Source organism: Podarcis pityusensis (genome assembly GCF_964106645.2).
Source record: "Podarcis pityusensis genome assembly, chromosome: 6".
Classification (NCBI taxonomy): Eukaryota; Metazoa; Chordata; class Lepidosauria; order Squamata; family Lacertidae; genus Podarcis; species Podarcis pityusensis.
In genome coordinates this window covers 91929349-91949470 of record NC_138030.1, presented here as the reverse complement: position 1 = coordinate 91949470, position 20122 = coordinate 91929349, and the positions used below count along the sequence as shown (strand labels likewise).

At 43.7% G+C, this 20122-nt stretch overlaps 2 protein-coding genes across 5 annotated transcripts in view; both read right to left on the bottom strand.

Moving 5' to 3' along the window:
* LOC308479550 (axonemal dynein light chain domain-containing protein 1-like) overlaps positions 1-11232 on the bottom strand; it is a 38309-nt gene extending 27077 nt beyond the window's left edge. Inside the window, 6 exon segments of the mRNA XM_081010253.1 lie at positions 5025-5058; positions 5651-5751; positions 6786-6967; positions 10851-10921; positions 11048-11115; positions 11119-11232. Coding sequence (XP_080866379.1) covers positions 5025-5058; positions 5651-5751; positions 6786-6967; positions 10851-10921; positions 11048-11115; positions 11119-11217 — 555 coding nt within the window. The 5' untranslated portion in view covers positions 11218-11232.
* Positions 11233-12104: 872 nt separating this feature from the next.
* Positions 12105-20122, bottom strand: part of LOC308480537 (sterol O-acyltransferase 1-like) — a 308289-nt gene continuing 300271 nt past the window's right edge. For 3 of the 4 annotated variants that reach the window (XM_081012202.1, XM_081012201.1, XM_081012200.1), the window contains exons 13-16: positions 17428-17526; positions 16716-16851; positions 15147-15292; positions 12105-14254 (exon numbers count right to left, since the gene is read on the bottom strand). In XM_081012202.1, the coding sequence (XP_080868328.1) occupies positions 14198-14254; positions 15147-15292; positions 16716-16851; positions 17428-17526 (438 nt within the window). In that variant the 3' untranslated portion in view covers positions 12105-14197. The remainder of the gene's footprint in view (positions 14255-15146; positions 15293-16715; positions 16852-17427; positions 17527-20122) is intronic. The other variant, XR_013988121.1, reaches the window with a different exon arrangement.

Genomic DNA, 20122 nt, shown 5'->3' with positions numbered 1-20122 from the left:
AAAAACTAGAAGTGAACATAAACACTAAAGCAGTTTTGATATTTGTGGACGCGGAAAAAGCCTTTGACAACATTTCTTGGAACTTTATGAAGAAGAATCTACAGGGCATGGGGGTAGGAATGGTATAAGTGCAATTTATTCAGAACAAAAGGCTAAATTAATTGTAAATAATGTGGTGACGGAAGAACTTAAAATTGAAAAAGGGACACGACAAGGTTGCCCAATTTCCCCACTTCTTTTTATTTCGGTCCTGGAGGTTCTGCTGAATATGATTAGAAGGGACCGGTTGGTTAAAGGTATACAGGTCGGAGCCAAACAGTACAAACTGAGAGCATTTGCAGATGACTTAGTATTGACGTTACAGGAGCCAGAATCTAGTACTAAAAGGGTTTTAGAACTGATTCAAGAATTTGGTCAAGTGGCAGGATTTAAATTGAACAAGTTAAAAACTAAGGTTTTAGAGAAAAATTTAACACCGATTGAAAGAGAGAGGTTTCAGAATGAGACAGGCTTGACTGTGGTTAAGAAAGTGAAATACCTGGGGATCAACATGACAGCAAAAAATGGGAATTTATTTAAAGATAATTATGAAAAATGTTGGGCTGAAGTGAAAAAAGATTTAGAAATTTGGTCAAATTTGAAGCTTTCACTGCTCGGCCGTATTGCTGCAATAAAAATGAATGTATTGCCTAGAATGTTGTTTTTGTTTCAAACTTTGCAAATTGTGGACAAAATGGATTGTTTCAAGAGGTGGCAGAAAGATATTTCTAGATTTGTCTGGCAGGGCAAGAAGCCCAGAATAAAATTTAAAATATTAACGGATGCAAAGGAAAGAGGTGGATTTGCCCTGCCAGACCTCAAACTTTATTATGAATCAGCAGCTTTTTGCTGGTTGAAAGAATGGCTGCTTCTTGAAAACACTGACATTTTGGATCTAGAAGGTTTTAACAATGTATTTGGATGGCATGCATATCTGTGGTATGATAAGGTCAAAGCACATAAAGCATTTAAAAATCATATTTTCAGGAAAGTGCTGTTTAATGTTTGGATAAGATATAAGGATCTATTAGAAAACAAAACCCCAAGGTGGCTGTCACCAATGGAAGCGAAAGCCTTGAAAAAGCTCAATATGGAGGTCAAATGGCCGAAATATTGGGAAATTTTGGAACAAGATGGAGATAGACTGAAATTGCAGAATTTCGAAAAACTAAAAAACAAGGTGCGAGACTGGCTTCATTATTTTCAGATAATGGAGGCATTTAAATTGGACAAGAAAATTGGCTTCCAGGTGGAAAAATCAAAATTAGAAACTGAACTGTTAGAACCCAAAACTAAGAATTTGTCAAGAATGTATAACTTGCTGCTGAAATGGAACACTCAGGATGAAACGGTAAAATCGGCTATGATTAAATGGGCACAAGACGTTGGACACAACATTATGTTCGCTGACTGGGAACAGTTATGGACCACAGGTCTGAAATTTACGGCATGTAATGCCCTAAGAGAGAATATTATGAAAATGATATACAGGTGGTACATAACTCCAGTCAAGCTTGCAAAAATCTATCATTTGCCGGATAATAAATGTTGTAAATGTAAAGAAACTTAAGGTACATTTTTTCACCTTTGGTGGACGTGCCCAAAGATTAAGGCTTTCTGGGAAATGACATATAATGAATTAAAAAAGGTATTTAAATATACCTTCCCCAAGAAACCAGAGGCCTTTCTCCTGGGCATAGTCGGCCAAATGGTGTTAAAAAAGGATAGAACTTTCTTTATGTACACAACAACAGCAGCAAGAATACTCATCGCAAAGTATTGGAAGACACAAGAGCTTCCCACACTGGAGGAATGGCAGATGAAACTGATGGACTATATGGAACTGGCGGAAATGACTGGCAGAATTCGTGACCAGGGAGAAGAGTCAGTGGAGGAAGACTGGAAGAAATTCAAAGACTATCTGCAGAAACATTGCAAAATTAAAGAATGTTAGAGTGATGTTGGATTGAAAATAAGTGGCTTCCAGCTGTACAGGATTTAAAGTTATATATAGATTAAGATTAAGGATTAGGATTAAAAAAGTTTAAGGAAATGGAAACTTGGTTTTTAAGAGGTAAAATTTTAATGTTATATTATATTAAGATTAAAGATTGGGATTAAAAAAGAGGGAAAGAAATTGCTGGACAAACAATTTGAACTGGAATACAAAAGAGGGAGGTATGAGGAGGTCCAGAAAATAAGTAAATTTAAAAATGGAGATGAAAAGGTGGTATTGTTTTTAACTGTTTTCTTTTTTGTCTTTTGTTTTTTCTGTTTTTCTTTTTTGGATTATGTATTGTGTATTTTTGAATTGTGTATTTCTTTTTTATGTTTTTATGTTTAATTTTTTATTGATGTGTTCTTTTTATTGGAAACCTTAATAAATATCATTTAAAAAAAGAAAGAAAAAAGAAATGGAACATAAGATGATTAAAGGGATGGAGCGTGCCCAATTAAGTATGCACAGCACAGCTTAGACGTTTGAGGTGTTTCGTCAACAAAGCTGTAAAACTAAATTAAAAGCTGTTAATCGGTTCTCAGTTAATCTGAGCAGCATGTTTTAAGTGTTAAAAAACAACAACCACAGGTGGCAAATGTCCTCTTTGCGGCATTCTTCCTTCTTATAGAAGAAGGGATATTTCTTCTAACCTGACACCCGATACAACTCATGCATGCATCACAACCCAGCCCTTGTGAGTGGCAGACACCCTCTTAGAAGAGCGCTTCTCTTTGGAGAGAAGATGGGGAATGTCTTTTCAAGAGGACACCTACTGGCATCACATGATAACATTGAGACAGCTGTTCAGTAGTCTCCTTGTTTCGCAAAAAGACCTAAGGTGTGTTCCCTCAATACAGCTTTCTTCATCAAATGGCACTCAAGATTACAACATGGAGGAGGAGGGAATTGTGAATTTCACTGGCCAGGAAGGTGCATTGCAACAGCAGTAGAAGAGGGGCAAAACCATCACCATTCTCTTCCCCACCCACCACAAAAATAAGAAGCAGTTTGCACTCTGCAAATTTGTACTTTCTAATTAGTTTGAAATTAAACTTAGTGCATTGTGCTATGCACCACATATGCACAGGGATGTTTTGAGTTCTGGTGGATGCCTACAATACCAAGGTACCAAAATATATTCCCCTTCCAGTGAAGATCCATTTCCAGAATTACAACTAACTATTTCAACACAATATTTATGTTTTTAAGGAGAATAATGGCTGGTTAATGCTCTCAAACAACAACAACTGCTGTGTTACATTCATATGGAAATCTTCCCATCAATTAAAATTAATACAAACAAACAACTTTAAGGCACAATCCCTTAATCCTTGAGTTTTTCAGGATTTGATGGAAGGCCCCTATACTAGCGTATGTTGAGATATGCCCACATTCTGCCAAAATGGGACAGTGGCATGTCTCGGAAGGAGTGGGACTATGTCAAACTCTGAAACTCCTTCAGATGTTGTTCTTGGCCCCTACTCCAAAGTCACACAATTCAAACCAAAGAAATGGTATTCAGTCATAACACTGCCACTGTTGCGAAGGTCACTGGGTGAGTGGCTGCTTTGTGTTTTGTAATGCTTGTCTTTTCTCCTCATTTTTTGTACTGGGAGTACATAGGATGGCAACTAACTTATGCCAGCATAAGTGGGTCATTGGCTGGAAGGCCCACAAGATTGCTCAACCAGACTTTTTAATTGCGTGACAGAAACTGATGTCACAGAAATTAATGTTCTTCATGCCTTTGACCCCTCTATTCAAAATGGGATGGTGGGTGTCCAATCCTGGCCTCCAATGAAAAGAGGGCACGTTTGGGGAGTTGTCTGTTGTAGAAGAGGCTGAATCAGTTCAAGCAGGAACTGAGATGAAAGAGCAAACTGACTCTTGTGCATTTTTGAAAATATATTTACTTAGACCTTTTGCAGGCTCCATAGGAGGCAGTGGGCACAGTGGTGCCCGCAGCACCATGTTGGCGATCCCTGACTTACTTGCCGCTGTAGAGCTATATTTTTTAAAAACTATACAGCTAGCAGAGAATGAAATGCAATGTGCCTATTCTTCGTTGTCCTCTATAAAATGGAAATAATTTGTTTTAAAGGAGATACTTTTAGTTACTTTTAGTTTAATAAATGACAAAGCAACAGAAGCAGCCAAAACAATCCAAAGCAGGGGTCGGCAACCTAAGGCCCATGGGCCGGTAGTGGCCCACGAAGATTGCCTAACCGCCCCCTGCCGCCACGCTGCTGCCCCCACCACCTGCTCTTACTAGCGCGGCGGAGTGCGGGGACCAGGTTTTTCAGAAACCCAGGTTGGGTCTTAGTAATCACAGCATTCTTTCCTAAGTGTTCACAGACCAACTATTTAATTATCTGTTCAAGGACCTTTCCTGGTATTGATTTCAAGCTGACTAGTTACCTGGGTCTTCTTTCCCTCCCTCTTTAAAGATGGGGACAACATTGCCTCCAGTCTGCAAGGACCTTACTTGTTATCCAATAACCCCTGGCTATTACCAATGCTGGCCCAAAGCATTTTGCTGCCTGAAATGAACCCCCAAAGGTGCGCCAATCAGATGCTTATGGAAAGACCACATGCAAGTTATGAGTACAGCAGCCCTCTCATGTTATTGTTCCCCGGTGACTGGTATTCAGAGACATGAATGGGGCAGGGAACCAGATGGAGTGATGGAAGTGGGAGGGGGGAAGCAGACTCTGCAAGTGATCAGTTGAGAACTCTGGCAAGGAGGAGGGAAATCATGGTGGTGGTGGTCTCAAAATGGACAGTGCAATGGAAGAGAGGGGGGAAGTGCACTGCAACCAATCAGTTCAGATCTTTTCCAAGAGCAACAGATTACTTGATGGGAAGAGGTGGAGAAAGAGAAAGGGGATGACAGAAAAGGAAAGAGAGAAGACCTGCCTGCTTCTTGCCTCTGCTCCCAGCCACTTTTGGTCTACCAACCACCAACATCTACCCTCTAGCGGATTACTCTCAGCGGAAGGCAAACTCCTTCATGGTTCCCCCTATCCCCGAGTTAAAATGGAGCAATGTGTTGACAAGGAGGGTCTTGGGGTCTTGAAAGGGCTGGTTTTCAAACAGTGGTGGCCACTGCTTTTGCCAAGTGCGCCACAAGTTAAACCCAAGTGTGAAACAGAGCCAGCTTGCTGAATGCTGAGCAACATATGCAGCCTCCCGTGGACTGGAATGGTTTGGCTCTGTGGGTGCAGGCAGCAGCATGAGGAAACAGGCAGCAGTGCAGACTCTAGGCCAGTCTTCCCCAGCCGGGTGCCCTCCTACGTTCTGGAGTACAACTCCCATCATCCCTGATCACCAGCAGAACTGGCTGGGTCTGGCAGAGGTTGCATCCAACAACATCAGGAGGGTGACAAGTTAGCAAAAGCTGCTCTAAGGTCATAGCTTGGTTCATGGGCATTCCTGCTCATCTCCAAGCACACCATCACCTCGGGTTAGCCACTCTTGTGTAACATACTTAATGGGCATTTCCCTAGCACTCTCCATCACCCTTGCACTGTGGCTCCCAAATCCTAGCACTGCTACTGGTTATTGCAAAGAGGCATGTGACGTGCCAGGACCCTATTAATTCCATTCTATTACCTTCCAGCTCCTGTGAGGCAAATCGGATGCTCTATCAGATATCGAAACTTGTTTCTGCGTACAGGATGTTGCCAGACCCCATCAGTAGTACGAATGCACCCCTGAAGAGTGAACAGAAAAGACTAGTTCAAGAGGTTCTTCGGGATCAGGTGGTAAGCACAGACTACATCTCCAATACTGATAAGCCTAATGACACATTACACACAAATGCACATAGCAGGGAGACCCTGTCAGCTGTTTCTTCTAAGTCTTAGCTGAAGCCTTTTTATGAGCTGGCGAGAGATGCATGTGAAATATACATCAAAAACAGGAAGGAGAACATGCAAAAGACAGATGCAATAAAGGGATGGGTTCTTTATTTATAGGGACGCGGGTGGCGCTGTGGGTTAAACCACAGAGCCTAGGACTTGCCGATCAGAAGGTCGGCGGTTCAAATCCCCGTGACGGGGTGAGCTCCTGTTGCTCGGTCCCTGCTCCTGCCAACCTAGCAGTTCGAAAGCACGTCAAAGTGCGAGTAGATAAATAGGGACCGCTCCGGCGGGAAGGTAAACGGCGTTTCCATGTGCTGCTCTGGTTCACCAGAAGCGGCTTAGTCATGCTGGCCACATGACCCGGAAGCTGTCTGCGGACAAACGCTGGCTCCCTCGGCCTATAGAGCGAGATGAGCGCGCAACCCCAGAGTCGGTCACGACTAGACCTACCGGTCAGGGGTCCCTTTACCTTTACCTCTTTATTTATACAACATGCCCAAAGCATGTTTATTTGTTTCTTACTGAACCAATCTCAAAAGTTTCTGTTGCTGAAAGTAGTTTGTGATATGTCCGATAAGCAACAAAAGCTGAAGTACTAAAATCTCCTTAATAAAACTCTAAGTTGCCTGACAGTGCCAGTTCTTTGGCCCAACTAGTCTCTTGCCTCCCCCCCCCCCATTCAGTGAACTTCAGGTTCTTAACATTTCTCATGCTGCCATGTTGCCAAAAACGCTCCCTCTGCAAAGTGCTGTCCTAAAATACTGGTGTCTATGTGCACCTGGCATAATTCGCAGTCACCAGCAGGCATCTAAAGCAAGTGGGTTTTGTGGCAAATTTTGTATTTAAAAAGCAAATATTCATAGACTGGAAATGAACTTATGCACCTGAAAGTCTTTTATACTTTTTGTTTTCTTGGGGGGTCTTAAAACACTGGGACAGGGGATTGGGTTGGCAGCAGAGGTCAGTGCAACAAAGATCTCTTCTGGGATGAAATCACGCTGTAAAGATGTGGGAAGAGGCTTTGAACTGTCTAATGCAGCTGACTTGTCTCTTAACTGAGGGAGTTCTAGAAAAAAGAAAGAAACAGCAAGAGTAACTGTTAATATTTGGTGGTGGCAGCAGATTATCTCTACCCCCCCAAAAAAACCCTTAAAGCTGACAATTCTATCACACACATTTCATGTTAGTGCTCAAGAATAACATTAAAAACCCATATTTATGCCTAATATAAACTGGCCTTCGAGTAAAATTACAGAAGCCCCTGCTATAACTGTTTAGTAGGAGCATTGCTAAAGGAGGAAAGCAGCAACAGCAACAGAGAAAATATCCACTTACATACCATGGGCGTAACCAGGGGGTGCATGGGAGTGCAATTGCACCCTCAATCAAGTAAATAAATAAATATACTTAACTAACTGATCAATGGCATCACAGATAACTCAGTTCTACCTGCCCCCCACATAAAGACTGCCACCCTAAAATAAATCCTGCCTACGCCCATGTTACATTCGCAGAGTTCTTACTTTACTGCAGAGCTTCCCAAACTGTGTGTCGCAACACGTTAGTGTGTCAGTTGAAGTGTGTCATATGAGCAGTCCGCGCGCTCCTCCCGGGGCTGGAAAGGGGTCAGTTTAACCTCTGGCTTGCTAGTAAAACTGAATTACTGTGTCATGAAATGGTGCACGTCTAAAAAATGTGTCACCAACATGACTAGTTTGGAAAGCTCTGCTTTACAGGTACACGATACTCCGAATTTTTAAAAGGTGCTTGGAGCACTCAAAGACTCACATGAGAGATACATTGTGATATGCGTTTAATTTCTGTTCTTTGATCAAACTGCAACATCTATGCACTGAAAAGAGCCATGTGGCAGGACTGAGAGGACCCGGGCAAAGTGCTGCCCATGCTACCATAGACCCTCCATTGCCAGTGCACAACTGTCCCCTCTTCTTTGCCACTGTCATCATTCTGCACTCTCCCAACACCACCACAAGTTGCCAGATGTTCTGAGGAAAGGATTCCTTTTTGTTTATTTTCCCCATTTCAAAATGTTGTGCAGTAGATTCTCTGTTCAGCCAAGCATCACCCAAACTGGCCCCAGCCAAGCACGCAGGCTCAGCAACACACCTGCTGCCAAACTGTCTGTGCTTTTTAGATAAGAAGAAAGGCACCCTTCCCAACGCTGCCTGATAATCTGGCAGGGAATGGTGGAGCAAATGCCAGGGCTGCCTGCTGCCCTCTTGGTTTCCACAGAAGAAATTTCGAGGAAACTGCAGAAACCAACATGACAGCAGGCGTAACTGCAGCTGGCTCAGAAGGCACACTGACTCCTAGCTAAACGGGAGAAGGATGGGTGAGAGGTTGACAGGGAAGCAGTGAACAAGAATGATGGAAGCAAATGGGGATTTTATTTTATTTATTTATTTTGAACACCACCTGCTCTTCCCATTACTCCTCTCTCCTTGTTGACCAATCTTCTCTTGTGTGCCTGTAACTTACAACCCATCCAAGTCTTTGTGAAACGATGGATCTACATGCAGAGACAGAACAAAAACGACAAATCCATAGCACAGATATTAATTCACACAAGGTTGGCTTGTTTAGCTAGTAACCACTGGCTCCTAGTTCACATGCAATCATGGTTTTAGTTAAACCATCACACGCAAACACAGCCTGAAAGTACATCACTCTTCTCAAGATTTTTTGCCTTTTTGCTCATTCCTACCGAGAAATGCTAAGGTGCGAGTAAGGCAGACCCTTATAAAATCCCAGACTAGCAAATGAAACAGGGGGAGAGAAAAATCACTCAAGATTTAGAGGAAAATAATTTGATATGGGACCAGTGGAGACTGAGAGTTTTTCAAGCCTATCATAGGGACATAGGAAGGTGCCTTATACTAAGTCAGATCCAGTGGCCCATCTAGCTGATACTGTTTTCTCAGACTGGCAGCAGCTCTCCAGGATTTCAGGAAGGTGGCATTGCCAGGGAGATGCCAGGGAGTGAGCCTGGGTTCTTCTGCATGCAGGGCAGATGCTCTACCTAGCTACAGCCCTTCCCCAAATTATATCAGTTTTTAATCTGCAAAATTTTGTGTTTTTTCTCAAGGAAGCAATTTTATTCTAGAAACTCTATTTCCTCAGCATTCATTGCTTTGTGACTCCACCTCAAGCATTGCATCCAACTGCAGTTTTGTTTTATTTCCGTAAACTGCTTCAATATTTTTAGATGACAGCATGGTATATAATTTTTGTTATAAAGAAATAGTGATGTGTGGAACATGGTTACCAGACTCTAATGTTCACTTATTACATAGCACCTTTACCCACACTAACAGTTAGCAACAGATTGGCCTCCCCGATGCCTGCAACATTTTGTGACCATGTGTTTCATTCTAAGTGTTTTTAATTTCTTTAACAAATGAGCACCCTGCCACTAATGAAGAATTGGTTTTTTAAAAAATTATTTTTAAACGTGTTAAACATGAGTAGCGCTGAACATTCCTGGCTTCAACACCAACTTGGCATTTCATGAATTATGCCCCCCCCTTAAAAGTTCAAGTTTGCTTAACTCCTCCTCTATCAATGCTAAAATATTATAATTTGATTTTTAAGCCTGCAGCAGGGCTAGTTTCCTCACTTAATCCATGGCATGGACAGGATTTTATAATGATGATGGACTCACCAAAGGTTTAGGACTACATACAAAACCAAGGGAAGATAGCCTTATTTAGACATTTTCTCCTCCAGTTATCTTAATTACTGGAAAGCCACTTCTTTAAATGATAAGCAACCATATGTAAAGAGGCATATTAAAAGATACCTATAGAAGAAGTGGAAGAATTGATATTCCTGCTATAGGCAGTAACAAACAGCAGACACAAGGGATTCAGGTCCAACCACTTCTTCTTAACCTGATGCCCACATGCCCTACTTCCTTGTCTCCAATACAGTCCTGAAGGACCTGTTCTCCCCATGCACTCGGATGGCAACAACCACATATCTTGTTAGGCCCAAAATGTGCTTGAACTGAACCAAATATTAACAGCCCTACTCCTACAAATATATCACAGTACTTTCAAGAATCCAAACACTGCAGACAGAGGCAGTCAACAAAACTCAACCCTGGCTGCAGCTATTCGTTACTGAACAACCTGCTGCAAGATTTACCGTTACTATCCTTGCTGACAGAAACTAAGGAAGAAGCATCTTTCAGTTTTTTGTTTTCTTGCTTTGAAGTAGATGGCGGCACAGGAGCGAGTCCTTTGTTTGCAGACATGACGAAATGTTGATTTTGGCTGGCTTGCTCACTGACTCAGATTGTTGGCTGCTGCATATATCTGGAAGGGATATATAACCCACATGGATAGACTGTATGACCGCGATGGGTGTGATTCAATTTCAGATTCAGATTCAGATTAAGAAGGTAAGATAGCCTGGGGGAAAGGATATAAATTGCAGGAGGCACACACTGTGTTCCTACATTTCTGCTTGCGCTGCAAGCTGCTCCATCTGTGGCTGTTAACCCATTTACAAGGAAGAAGTTGGACTCCTGCGGTAGAGAGTCACTTGCCATCAAGATTTACTCCATTTTAGACCACCTTTTCCCTGTAAAACTGAGCAGAGAGAGGCATGAATACTGACATGTATCTGTTTTGAAATGGTCAATAGATTTGGGAAAACGGCAAGACGAGGGAGCACTGAAGAATAGGGAATAGTGTGAGGACATTTGGTCGGACTGTTTTGTTTCTTTTTTAGTGCTCTGTGTTTTGCTTTGAGAATACACCCGAGTAGAACCCCCAGAGCCCCGTTTCCCCAGCCCGCACCTTTTTGGGGCTGCCTCTCCCCTCCTCCCTGGCCAGGGCTGAGCGGAGTCGGGAGTCTGGCCCCCCTGGTCTGCTGCCTTCCGAGGGGCTCTGGATCCGGTCCTGATCCCCCTTCTCCGCTCTCACCTCCGCAGAAGGTTCGTGGCCTCGGGGCTGCCGGAGGCTCAGTCCGCCCGCTGCATGGCGACCCCGCTGTCCTGAGAGGGAAGGGCGCACGTGTGAATGGCCTCCCGGGCAGCTCCCCTTCTCCCTTCCCTCGCCCCCCCCGCCCCGCCCGGAGCATCTCGGGGGGAGAAGCGGAGGAGAAGCGGCGCCCCCTTTACCTCTCTCCGCGCGCTCCCCGTCGGCGTCTGTTGCCATGGGAACCGCGCCCCTCTGGCAGGCGTCCCTCTCAGCGCCTGACAGGGCAGAGGCCGCTTCCGCCCAGAACTTCCGCCAGGCGCTCCCTGCTTTCATCCCCGCTATCCGCCCGCTTCTCTCCCACGCGCCCCATTTTAGAAAGGTTGTTTTGTTTGTTTTGTTTTAAGGCACCGAGTTAGACGCCTTGACAACGGCGATGGGAGCCGGGAAGGGTCCTTGCCCTAAGAAGCAACGGAGCATGCGCGCCAGGAAAGGCCGGTCTGCCGCGCTTGCGCCCAAAGAGAGAGAAGGAAGGGAGGGGCAGTGACGTGTCCGCCTCCCTTCCAGGCCAAGGACATGCGCACAGAGGGAGGGGTCCCTTTTATAGTCACTGAGTCAAAGCACAGCTGCCAGCTTTTCCCTTTTCTTGCGAGGAATCCTATTGGGAATAAGGGGATTTCCCTTGAAAAAAGGGGGAAGTTGACAGCCATGGTACGAATAGTAGAAACGAATTTAGACAGTGCTTTGTGTCCCCTTGCCGGTCAGTAGACTAGCACACTGAACAGACACACTCCACGTCTCAGTGCACACCACAGATGCGCATAGATGATCATGATGATGATGATTTAGATTTGTAGCTGACCCTTCATCCCAAAATCCCAGGGCGGTTCACAGCAGAAAAATACAAAATGAGAATACAAAATACACCATAAAACAAAAACATAGAATGGAGAATACAGTGGTACCTCTGGTTACGTACTTAATTCGTTCCGGAGGTCCATTCTTAAGCTGATACTGTTCTTAACCTGACACCACTTTAGCTAATGGGGCCTTCCACTGCTGCCGCGCCGTCGCCACGCAATTTCTGTTCTCATCCTGAAGCAAAAGTTCTTAACCCAAGGTACTATTTCTGGGTTAGCGGAGTCTGTAACCTGAAGCGTCTGTAACCTGAAGCGTATGTAACCCGAGGTACCACTGTACCACACCAGTTCGTTGTCTAGGTGCAGTACATCAAGGCTGGAATGAATGCAGGCAGACGAGTTTCATGGATAGCAAAATATATTTCAATTTCTGTAGTACAGTATAGATCACATAATCCCTTGCAAGTAACAGAATAGGTCACAACAGACAGTTCGATACATTTTGGAATCGGTTAACAATTCTATATCCCACCATCAACAACCTTCCCTGACCCACAATGTTCTCCCTATTACAAAAGATGCAAGTGAGGGTTGGGAAGACCATTTCAGTGTCAGGTACAGTTTGACCTCTTCTCACCACCATCTGTGCAAGAAATTTTTTCCATTGCTCACTCTGAGAAAGAGGAAAACTACAGCCTTGCAATCCAGCACCTCCCAGGTTAACAGGATGCCTCCTTACAATCAGTTGTGTAGATCATTCGCAAGAGATCTGCAACCATGTTGTGCCCATTCAGTTTACATTCACAGATTCAGTCCCAAAGCATGAGGTTGATTACAATTAGTATACTGATCTTCCCACACGTCCCCCTTAGAAAAAAGTACATGTATTTCCCAAAGACAACAGGATTTATTTGATAAAATTCTCAAATTATATTCTGAAGATGGAGGTTTGGGGGGAGGGGGGGTTCTCTTTAAACAAGCAGCAGAAAAGGACACAATGTGATGAAAATTCTTTGGGTGGATCCCGGCCATCTTATAATGACAATTACAGTGCCATCATAGACAATTTAAAAACAAAAGCAAAAAGCTTTTTGGAATGGATGAGTCGACCATGTTAACACTGATTTAGCAATACTACAATCTGCACATATAGTTTGTAATGTTCTAGGAACAGAAATCTCTCTCACACCTCTATCTAGAACCTGCAAGTGAGTAGCCTCTAAAAACAGTGTGTTTGTTAAGGGTACTTATCAGACTCCTTCAGAGCTTACAAAGGGTGTTGATCCAAATTCAGATGCTCATATTTCCTCATCTTTCTCCAAAAGTGGATACTGTTTCAGTGCATTTTTAAGTTTTGAACTAGATTAAATACTGTACTTGACGTTTGGCATCTTGAAACTACTGTTCATAATATTCAATCCAGGTGGCACTTCCCCCAAAATCCACAAAAATTATCAATGACACACCCACCTTAGTCAAATAAACCTGGAACACATGGCTTAGCTAAATGGCAATACACTTGGGTCATATCAAAGTACTGATTAAAATTAGCACACTTATCACTTAAGCTGTTTTCTGCAGTATAAATCAGAATTAAGTTTCTTTTTATTTTTTGCTGCAGTTAGATGACATGAGAAAAGCTGCCAGCACCTAGAATTTACTAGGGCACCAAATTTAGGGCAATACAAAGGACAGCAGCTCAAGAACACAAAAAACTTGCATTTCCCCTATGTGCCTACGCTATTATATAGCCCCCCCCCGCCACTCCTTTGCACTCTTAGAACATGTCAGAAATGTACTTTAGGGCGGATGAGAGAAAAGCTCCAGATTATAGACTACACAGTGAGCAGTCAGCAATACAGGGGTATTGTTTTTCACAATGAGACAGTCCCTCCTTCTGTAGCTCTAAGCACACCACCCACCCAAGGCTGTCTCACAAAGTAAACCAGCGTTTTCAGTGGAGCAACATGATCATTTCAAGCCAACACACTCTCTAGGTTCTTCAACACAAACTGCATTTGCCCTCCAAATCGCTGCAGTAATCCTAAGTGAGGAATGCAAGAAACTTAAACTGGACATGTAGCAAAAGGCAGCATTTTGCTGCTTATAAAAATTTAATCCACATAGCACTGTGGGGATCCCCCTGATCAAAACTGGGAGCCTATTGTTAAAGCTCCCCAGCCCTATGCCTCAATTCCAATCCACATTGGGGCTCGACAGATGCTATTTATTTTCAAAAGAACTAATTGCATAAGCAGCATCAGGTCCACTTGTGTCCTTAGCTAGAGAGCAGGAACCCCTGAAGACACTGGTTCTGGTTAAAATGGGAATGATACAGCCCTTAGTAGCAGACACCACCCACTTTTGCCATAGCTAAAGACAGTTTCCCTTTAAAAAGTCTGCAGTCGTTTTAACACGCTAACCCAACTTGTTGTCATTGTTTAAAAGACAAGCATCTTCTGGCCTTGACGCGGAGGGATATCCCAAAGGGTGTCAGACCTTAAGATTGCAAGTCCAGGAACGCGGTTTCACATAGTCAAGGAAAGTGGGCTATAAAACACAAGAGGAACAGTAATGTTAGGCAGGAAATGCTGGGCACTTTCACTTCTGTAGAGTTATCCGTTAGCCATGTGAACAAATGCCAGTGATGAAACCAAAGTGTTTTACTTTGCTGTCTCTCAAGCCTGGGCGGCCATCCAACTTGCAGTAGCCAATCTAGGCAATTAGAAGTGGGGTGGGGGTGGGGAAAGGCTTGCCTTTCCCTGTAAGACCCCCAAATTGGCTTTTCTTTGGGTCAGCTTCACCCAGACACTTTAACTCTCGGAATGGCAGATCTTCCAGGTCAAGCAGAACTGCTGTCTGTAATCCTGAAACTACAATCCTACTTGGCTCCAGCTACTATGAGGCCTCGACAGTCCAAGAACCAGCCCCAGGGGGTTATGCATATGCATGTGGGCTGATCTGGCACTGCATATTAAATAAGGAAAGATAGTGGGCACCGCATATTAAATGCGGCAAAGATGAATTCTCTCTGTTTGAACCCAGGAGATCCAAAGGTGGCAGTTGAATCAGAGAACACAGCAAGTAGAATAAAGAAACCACGGTGCTCCACTAAGGCCTTTCACTCTTTTCCATTACCTTCCTCTCCCTCCCTTCTTTACTGCCCCCTTCCATCCTCTCCAGAAGGGCAGAAACTAGCTCAGAGCTTTACATTATTCATATAAAAAGACATGGAGGAAGTTTCAAAGGTGTTTTTTTTTCTGACCCTGCTGCTTGTTATTCTTGTTAGAAAGAAACCTCTATGGTAGCTATTCTGGGCAGAATGCAACCTTCTAAAAATCTGGTTTTCGAATTTTACGTTCACATCTTAGGCCTTGAATGAAGTCCAGAATAGCAGCTCAGCTCTGTTCCTCTTATTTCCAATGACAAGTGGGATACTCACATTTTTCAAAGGGCAGTGCTTATGGGCGTTCCATTCCAGGCTGTAGAGGTAATGTATCATAGTTGTACCAAGCCCAAGCGTAAGCCACAGGATCACATTCCAAATGGGGCCTTTCCGACGGTCACTGAGAATGAAGTTGAAAATCGCTGACGGAAGAAAATTAAAATGCACTCAAAATTCCTGTTAAGGACACCAGCAGCATTCTTTCCTTGATCCCCAATTAGCAAAGTGTCCGTATCACTATGACACGTTGTACCTCTTTCCATAGAAATAAATGGCTCTCAACGGTTTTTTGGAGTTTCAGTGGAAAAGAGACAGGGCTTTCCCTTTAAATCACACAGAAAAATCAGTGGGCCACCTACTCATATGAAACAAAGTTGGCTATATGATAGGAGAAATACTTGTCCACCGTGACAGATGGTTGATACTGCCAGTGTCAAGCAGGGGGAAAGGGCACCTCTTTTCAGGTTGCAAGCTGAAGACCTCCTGTCAGGTAACTGACATCGGAGCTAGAGGCGGAGGCAAGGCTCCCAAGCAATGCTGGAGAAGGGCCCAGCCGGGAGAGAGGCAGCTCATCAGCTGGGGAAGGAAATCAGCGTAACACCAGGGAGATGGGGGAATCGGCGAGGGGGCTCCAGGACTCCTCGCCGGAGCCCAGCGGGGAGAGCACGGGTCCTCCGCTACCCACACCCTCCCTGCGCAGAAGACTTCCGCGCAGGGAGAGTAGGAGGAGACTTGGCGTCAAACAGCTTTTATGCTGGAAAAGGTTTAAGAAACGCCCACTGACGGATTCTGCTAGCGACTGAAACAGCCACGAAGTGAAGGGCTGTCCAGACAGAAAAGGTTTAACAAGGCAACCTAGCCAGGAGTGGCGGCAACTTACGCACGAGCAACCCCTATATTTATTACACCTCCAAAGCAAGGATCATCTCAGAAGTCTTTGAGAAAGCCGCATATTACAGTTTGGAGCATTTTCAGAACTTCTTCCTCAGCCAAGCCAAGGAAGCGCTCTCTCCTACTCTGGCCATGATCAGTCTCAGAAAATGGAGATTTAACTAGGGTCAGGAGAGGCTTCTAGGTTTAGAGGGAGCAAATGGTAAGGCAGGCTGCAACACAAGCCCCTTGCATCTTAGAACATTAAGTACAGATGGCAACTAAAAGCTAATCCTCAGAATTTACAGAAACTGCTGCTGCCGGGAGGTATATTTGGTAAGGTAAACTAAAGGGACCCCAGACTGTTAGGTCCAGTCACAGACGACTCTGGGGTTGCGTGCTCATCCTGCTCTATAGGCCGAGGGAGCCAGCGTACAGCTTCCGGGTCATGTGGCCAGCATGACTAAGCCGCTTCTGGTGAACCAGAGCAGTGCACGGAAACGCCGTTTACCTTACCTATTTATCTACTTGCAGTTTGATGTGTTTTCGAACGGCTAGGTTGGCAGGAGCAGGGACCAAGCAATGGGAGCTCACCCCGTCACGGGGATGCGAACTGCCGACCTTCTGATCAGTAAGCCCTAGGCTGTGTGATTTAGACCACAGCGCCACCCGCATCCCGTTATATTTGGTACTTACTTCCAAAACCCATGTAGAAGAAGAACAATACTGGATAGAAGAAACCTAAGCTCATCGCCAGGATGTATTCATGCACAACAGCAGAAAGAGTGAAGACTGACAGCATAGCGACTGCTTTGAATTTCTTCCCAAATAACTGGTGGTGAGAGAGAGACACAGACAAACAAGGGGAAGGGTGACTCTCTGATAGGTGAATGTATCAGAGGAGATCCAATTTTCAAAAACAACAGCGAACAGCTTGTGATAACCACCCTTAAATTGCCCATTCACATTTATTGCACAGGGAGGGTTGTCTCCAGTGGTGGCCTTGCTCTGTCAAAAGGACTTCTACTTGCACAAGGCAGGCAGCTCATTTTTGCTGATCCATCCTACTCAATGGAGCCCCACAAACACTTAACGTGAGAGCTGGAACAGTGTGGGATATGGCATAGAGCGGTGAAATTGGTGGTAGACTGGTAAAAAAAAAGTGACTTCCCAAATACTGGATACAAACCAGACTGCATAAGTACAAGCTTCTCTCTTTCCACCTTCTGTCAGATCTCTGTATGGGTAAAGTGACTAGGTATTTTACATGTTGTGTAATTCACCTTTACATTAGAACTTTAATAAAATCATTTTGTGGGGGAAATATAAAGATCTCTGCCATTCCATTTAAAAAATGGCTTTCTTTTAGAGCTGAAGCAAGGGGGTGCATTAAAAGATGGTTGCTTACCCAAAGGACATCTCTGTATGCATAGTAATACAGCCACTCATGCACCACCACATTCCAGGTTCGGAAATACATTGCATAAGATGTAGAATTCCACCAGTCCTGCAAGAGAGGATCAGGGAAGTAAAAAGAGCAGAGACCTTAGAGTCAGTGTTTAAAACTGCAGGATCAAAGTGCCCAAGTGCATTCCTGCTACTCAAGTGTTTAGAGCATGTCAGTGTTTGTAAAAAGCAAAACAAGGTTCTGACCTCCCTTTGTTGCCCTTTGTTGCCTCAGCCTGGTCCTCGGACCCTTGTCGGCATAAAAGAGTCCACGAGAAAAGTATCCTTGCAGAGTGCTTTCTGCTTTTATTCTTAAAAGTCTTTCTGCAAAAGCGACTGACCAACTGTACACACATCAACACTACCAGCTTTCACTAACTAACTAACTAACTAACTAACTAACTAACTAACCAACCAACCAACCAACCAACCCAACACCAAACTAACATTTCTCACTCTCTATATACAACTCGGTGCAGGCCGCTGACTCATGCTGACCCAGCTTTTTTAAGCATTAAAGAAACAGCGGCCAATTTTTAGCCGTGACACCCTTTCTGTTTCTTAAATGCAAAAAACCCCAACAGAAACAATACATACATACATTATATACATAAACCCAGTTTTGTCATCAATTCATTATGACATGTTGCTGGTAAAGGCTTGGTAAATAAATCAGCAATATTATGTTGTGATTGACAATACTTCAGTTTGATTAACACATTCTGTACACAATCTCTAACATTTCCATGACGGATAGCAATATGTGTTGATGTGGATTTCATTATTTCTGAGCCTGCTAATGCAATGCACGATTGGCTATCTTCATACACTTGGATAGGCAAATCTACTTTACAATCTAGATCTTTTAGTATCTGTATAAACCACATGATTTCATTGCATGCTAGCGACAGGCTCCCATATTCTGCCTCACAGGATGAGGTCGCAACAAATCCTTGTTTCTTTTACCTCCATCCAATTATGGAATTGGCAAACATCATAACCATTCCACTTGTAGATTTTCTAATAGTTACACAGCTTCCCCAGTCCGCATCAACAGATACTTCTAGTTTTTCGTCTTGTGTACTAGATATCTTCAAACATACATTTAATGTCCCCTTTAGATGTCTGATAAGCCTTTTCAAAGCACACCAATCGGCAGTACTGGGTTTAGATACATGTTGGCTCAGAACATTTGTAGCACATGCAATGTCTGGCCTTGACCACTGGCTTAAATACAACAGTGATCCTATTTTTGAGTGATACAACTCAGGCTGATCAAATTCATCATCACACACTGTCTTTGGGAAATCTGGTGTCATGGGAGTCTGAACTGGCTTGCAGTTTTCCATGCCAAACTGCTCTATCAAATGAAGAATTTTCTCTTTCTGGCTCAATAGAAAGCTTCCATCAGCTTCCTGCCTTACTTCTACTCCCAAGTAATTGCTTACAGGCCCTAAGGCTTTAAGCTTAAACCTCTTTTCCAGTTGACGTGTGAGCTTCTGGATTTCATCTGTGGAACTCCCTGCTACAAGCAAATCATTAACAAAGACTAAGAGCATTAGATATTTGTTGCCTGTCCCCCTGGTGTACAGGCATGGATCAGCCACACTCCTTTTAAAACCAAGTTTTACAAGGGCTTCATTTAAACACTGGTTCCAACACCTTCCACTTTGTTTGAGACAATAGACAGCCTTTTTCAAACACCAGACTGCACCACTCCCCTCTTCAAACCCAGGGGGTTGTCTCATTAACACTTCATGGTCTAAATTTGCATGCAGATATGCAGCATCAACATCAAAATGGTGCACTGCTAGTTGTCTTACAGCAGCAATGGAAAGCATTAAACGAAAAGTTTCACTCTTTACAGTGGGAGAAAACACTTCATCATAACTCTCCCCTTTAATCTGAGTGAACCCTCTGGCTACTAATCTGGCTCGAAAATGTGGTTCCCCAGATGCAAGGGTTTTCCTTTTATAAACCCTTCAGTCTTCTGTGGAAAAGGACCTATCACGTCACAATGGACAAGTTCTAAAACCTGTTTACATACTCTGTCACTTTTAGAAGCCACAGGCTTCCTCTTAGATTTGGCCATTTTACATACATTGCAATCTAGGAAACAGTTACAGTTATTTACTCTTAGGTTCTTGCACACCTTTTGCATCTCTGAAAGCACACGGAAATTTGTGTGACCCAGTTTCCAGTGCAGTTCATGTACACACCCCTTATGAACTGGCAAATTATCCTGAACCACCTGGGCTGCTTTAACAGGCTTGTCCTGCATTACATATAACCCATTTTCCATCTTTGCGTGGCCACATACCTGAGTTCCATTCTTTATCAGAAAACCATCCTGCGTGAACTTAACACTATACCCTGCTTTAATCAAACAGCTTACAGACAGTAAGTGACTGACCAACTGTACACCCATCAACACTACCAGCTTTCACTAACCAACCAACCAACCCAACACCAAACGAACATTTCTCACTCTCTATATACAACTCGGTGCAGGCCGCTGACTCATGCTGACCCAGCTTTTTTAAGCATTAAAGAAACAGCGGCCAATTTTTAGCCGTGACAGAGCAATTGCCAATACAATCTCTATGAACATCTGGTGTACTGTTGCAATGTATAACTGAAATTCCCCAAGAGCTCAT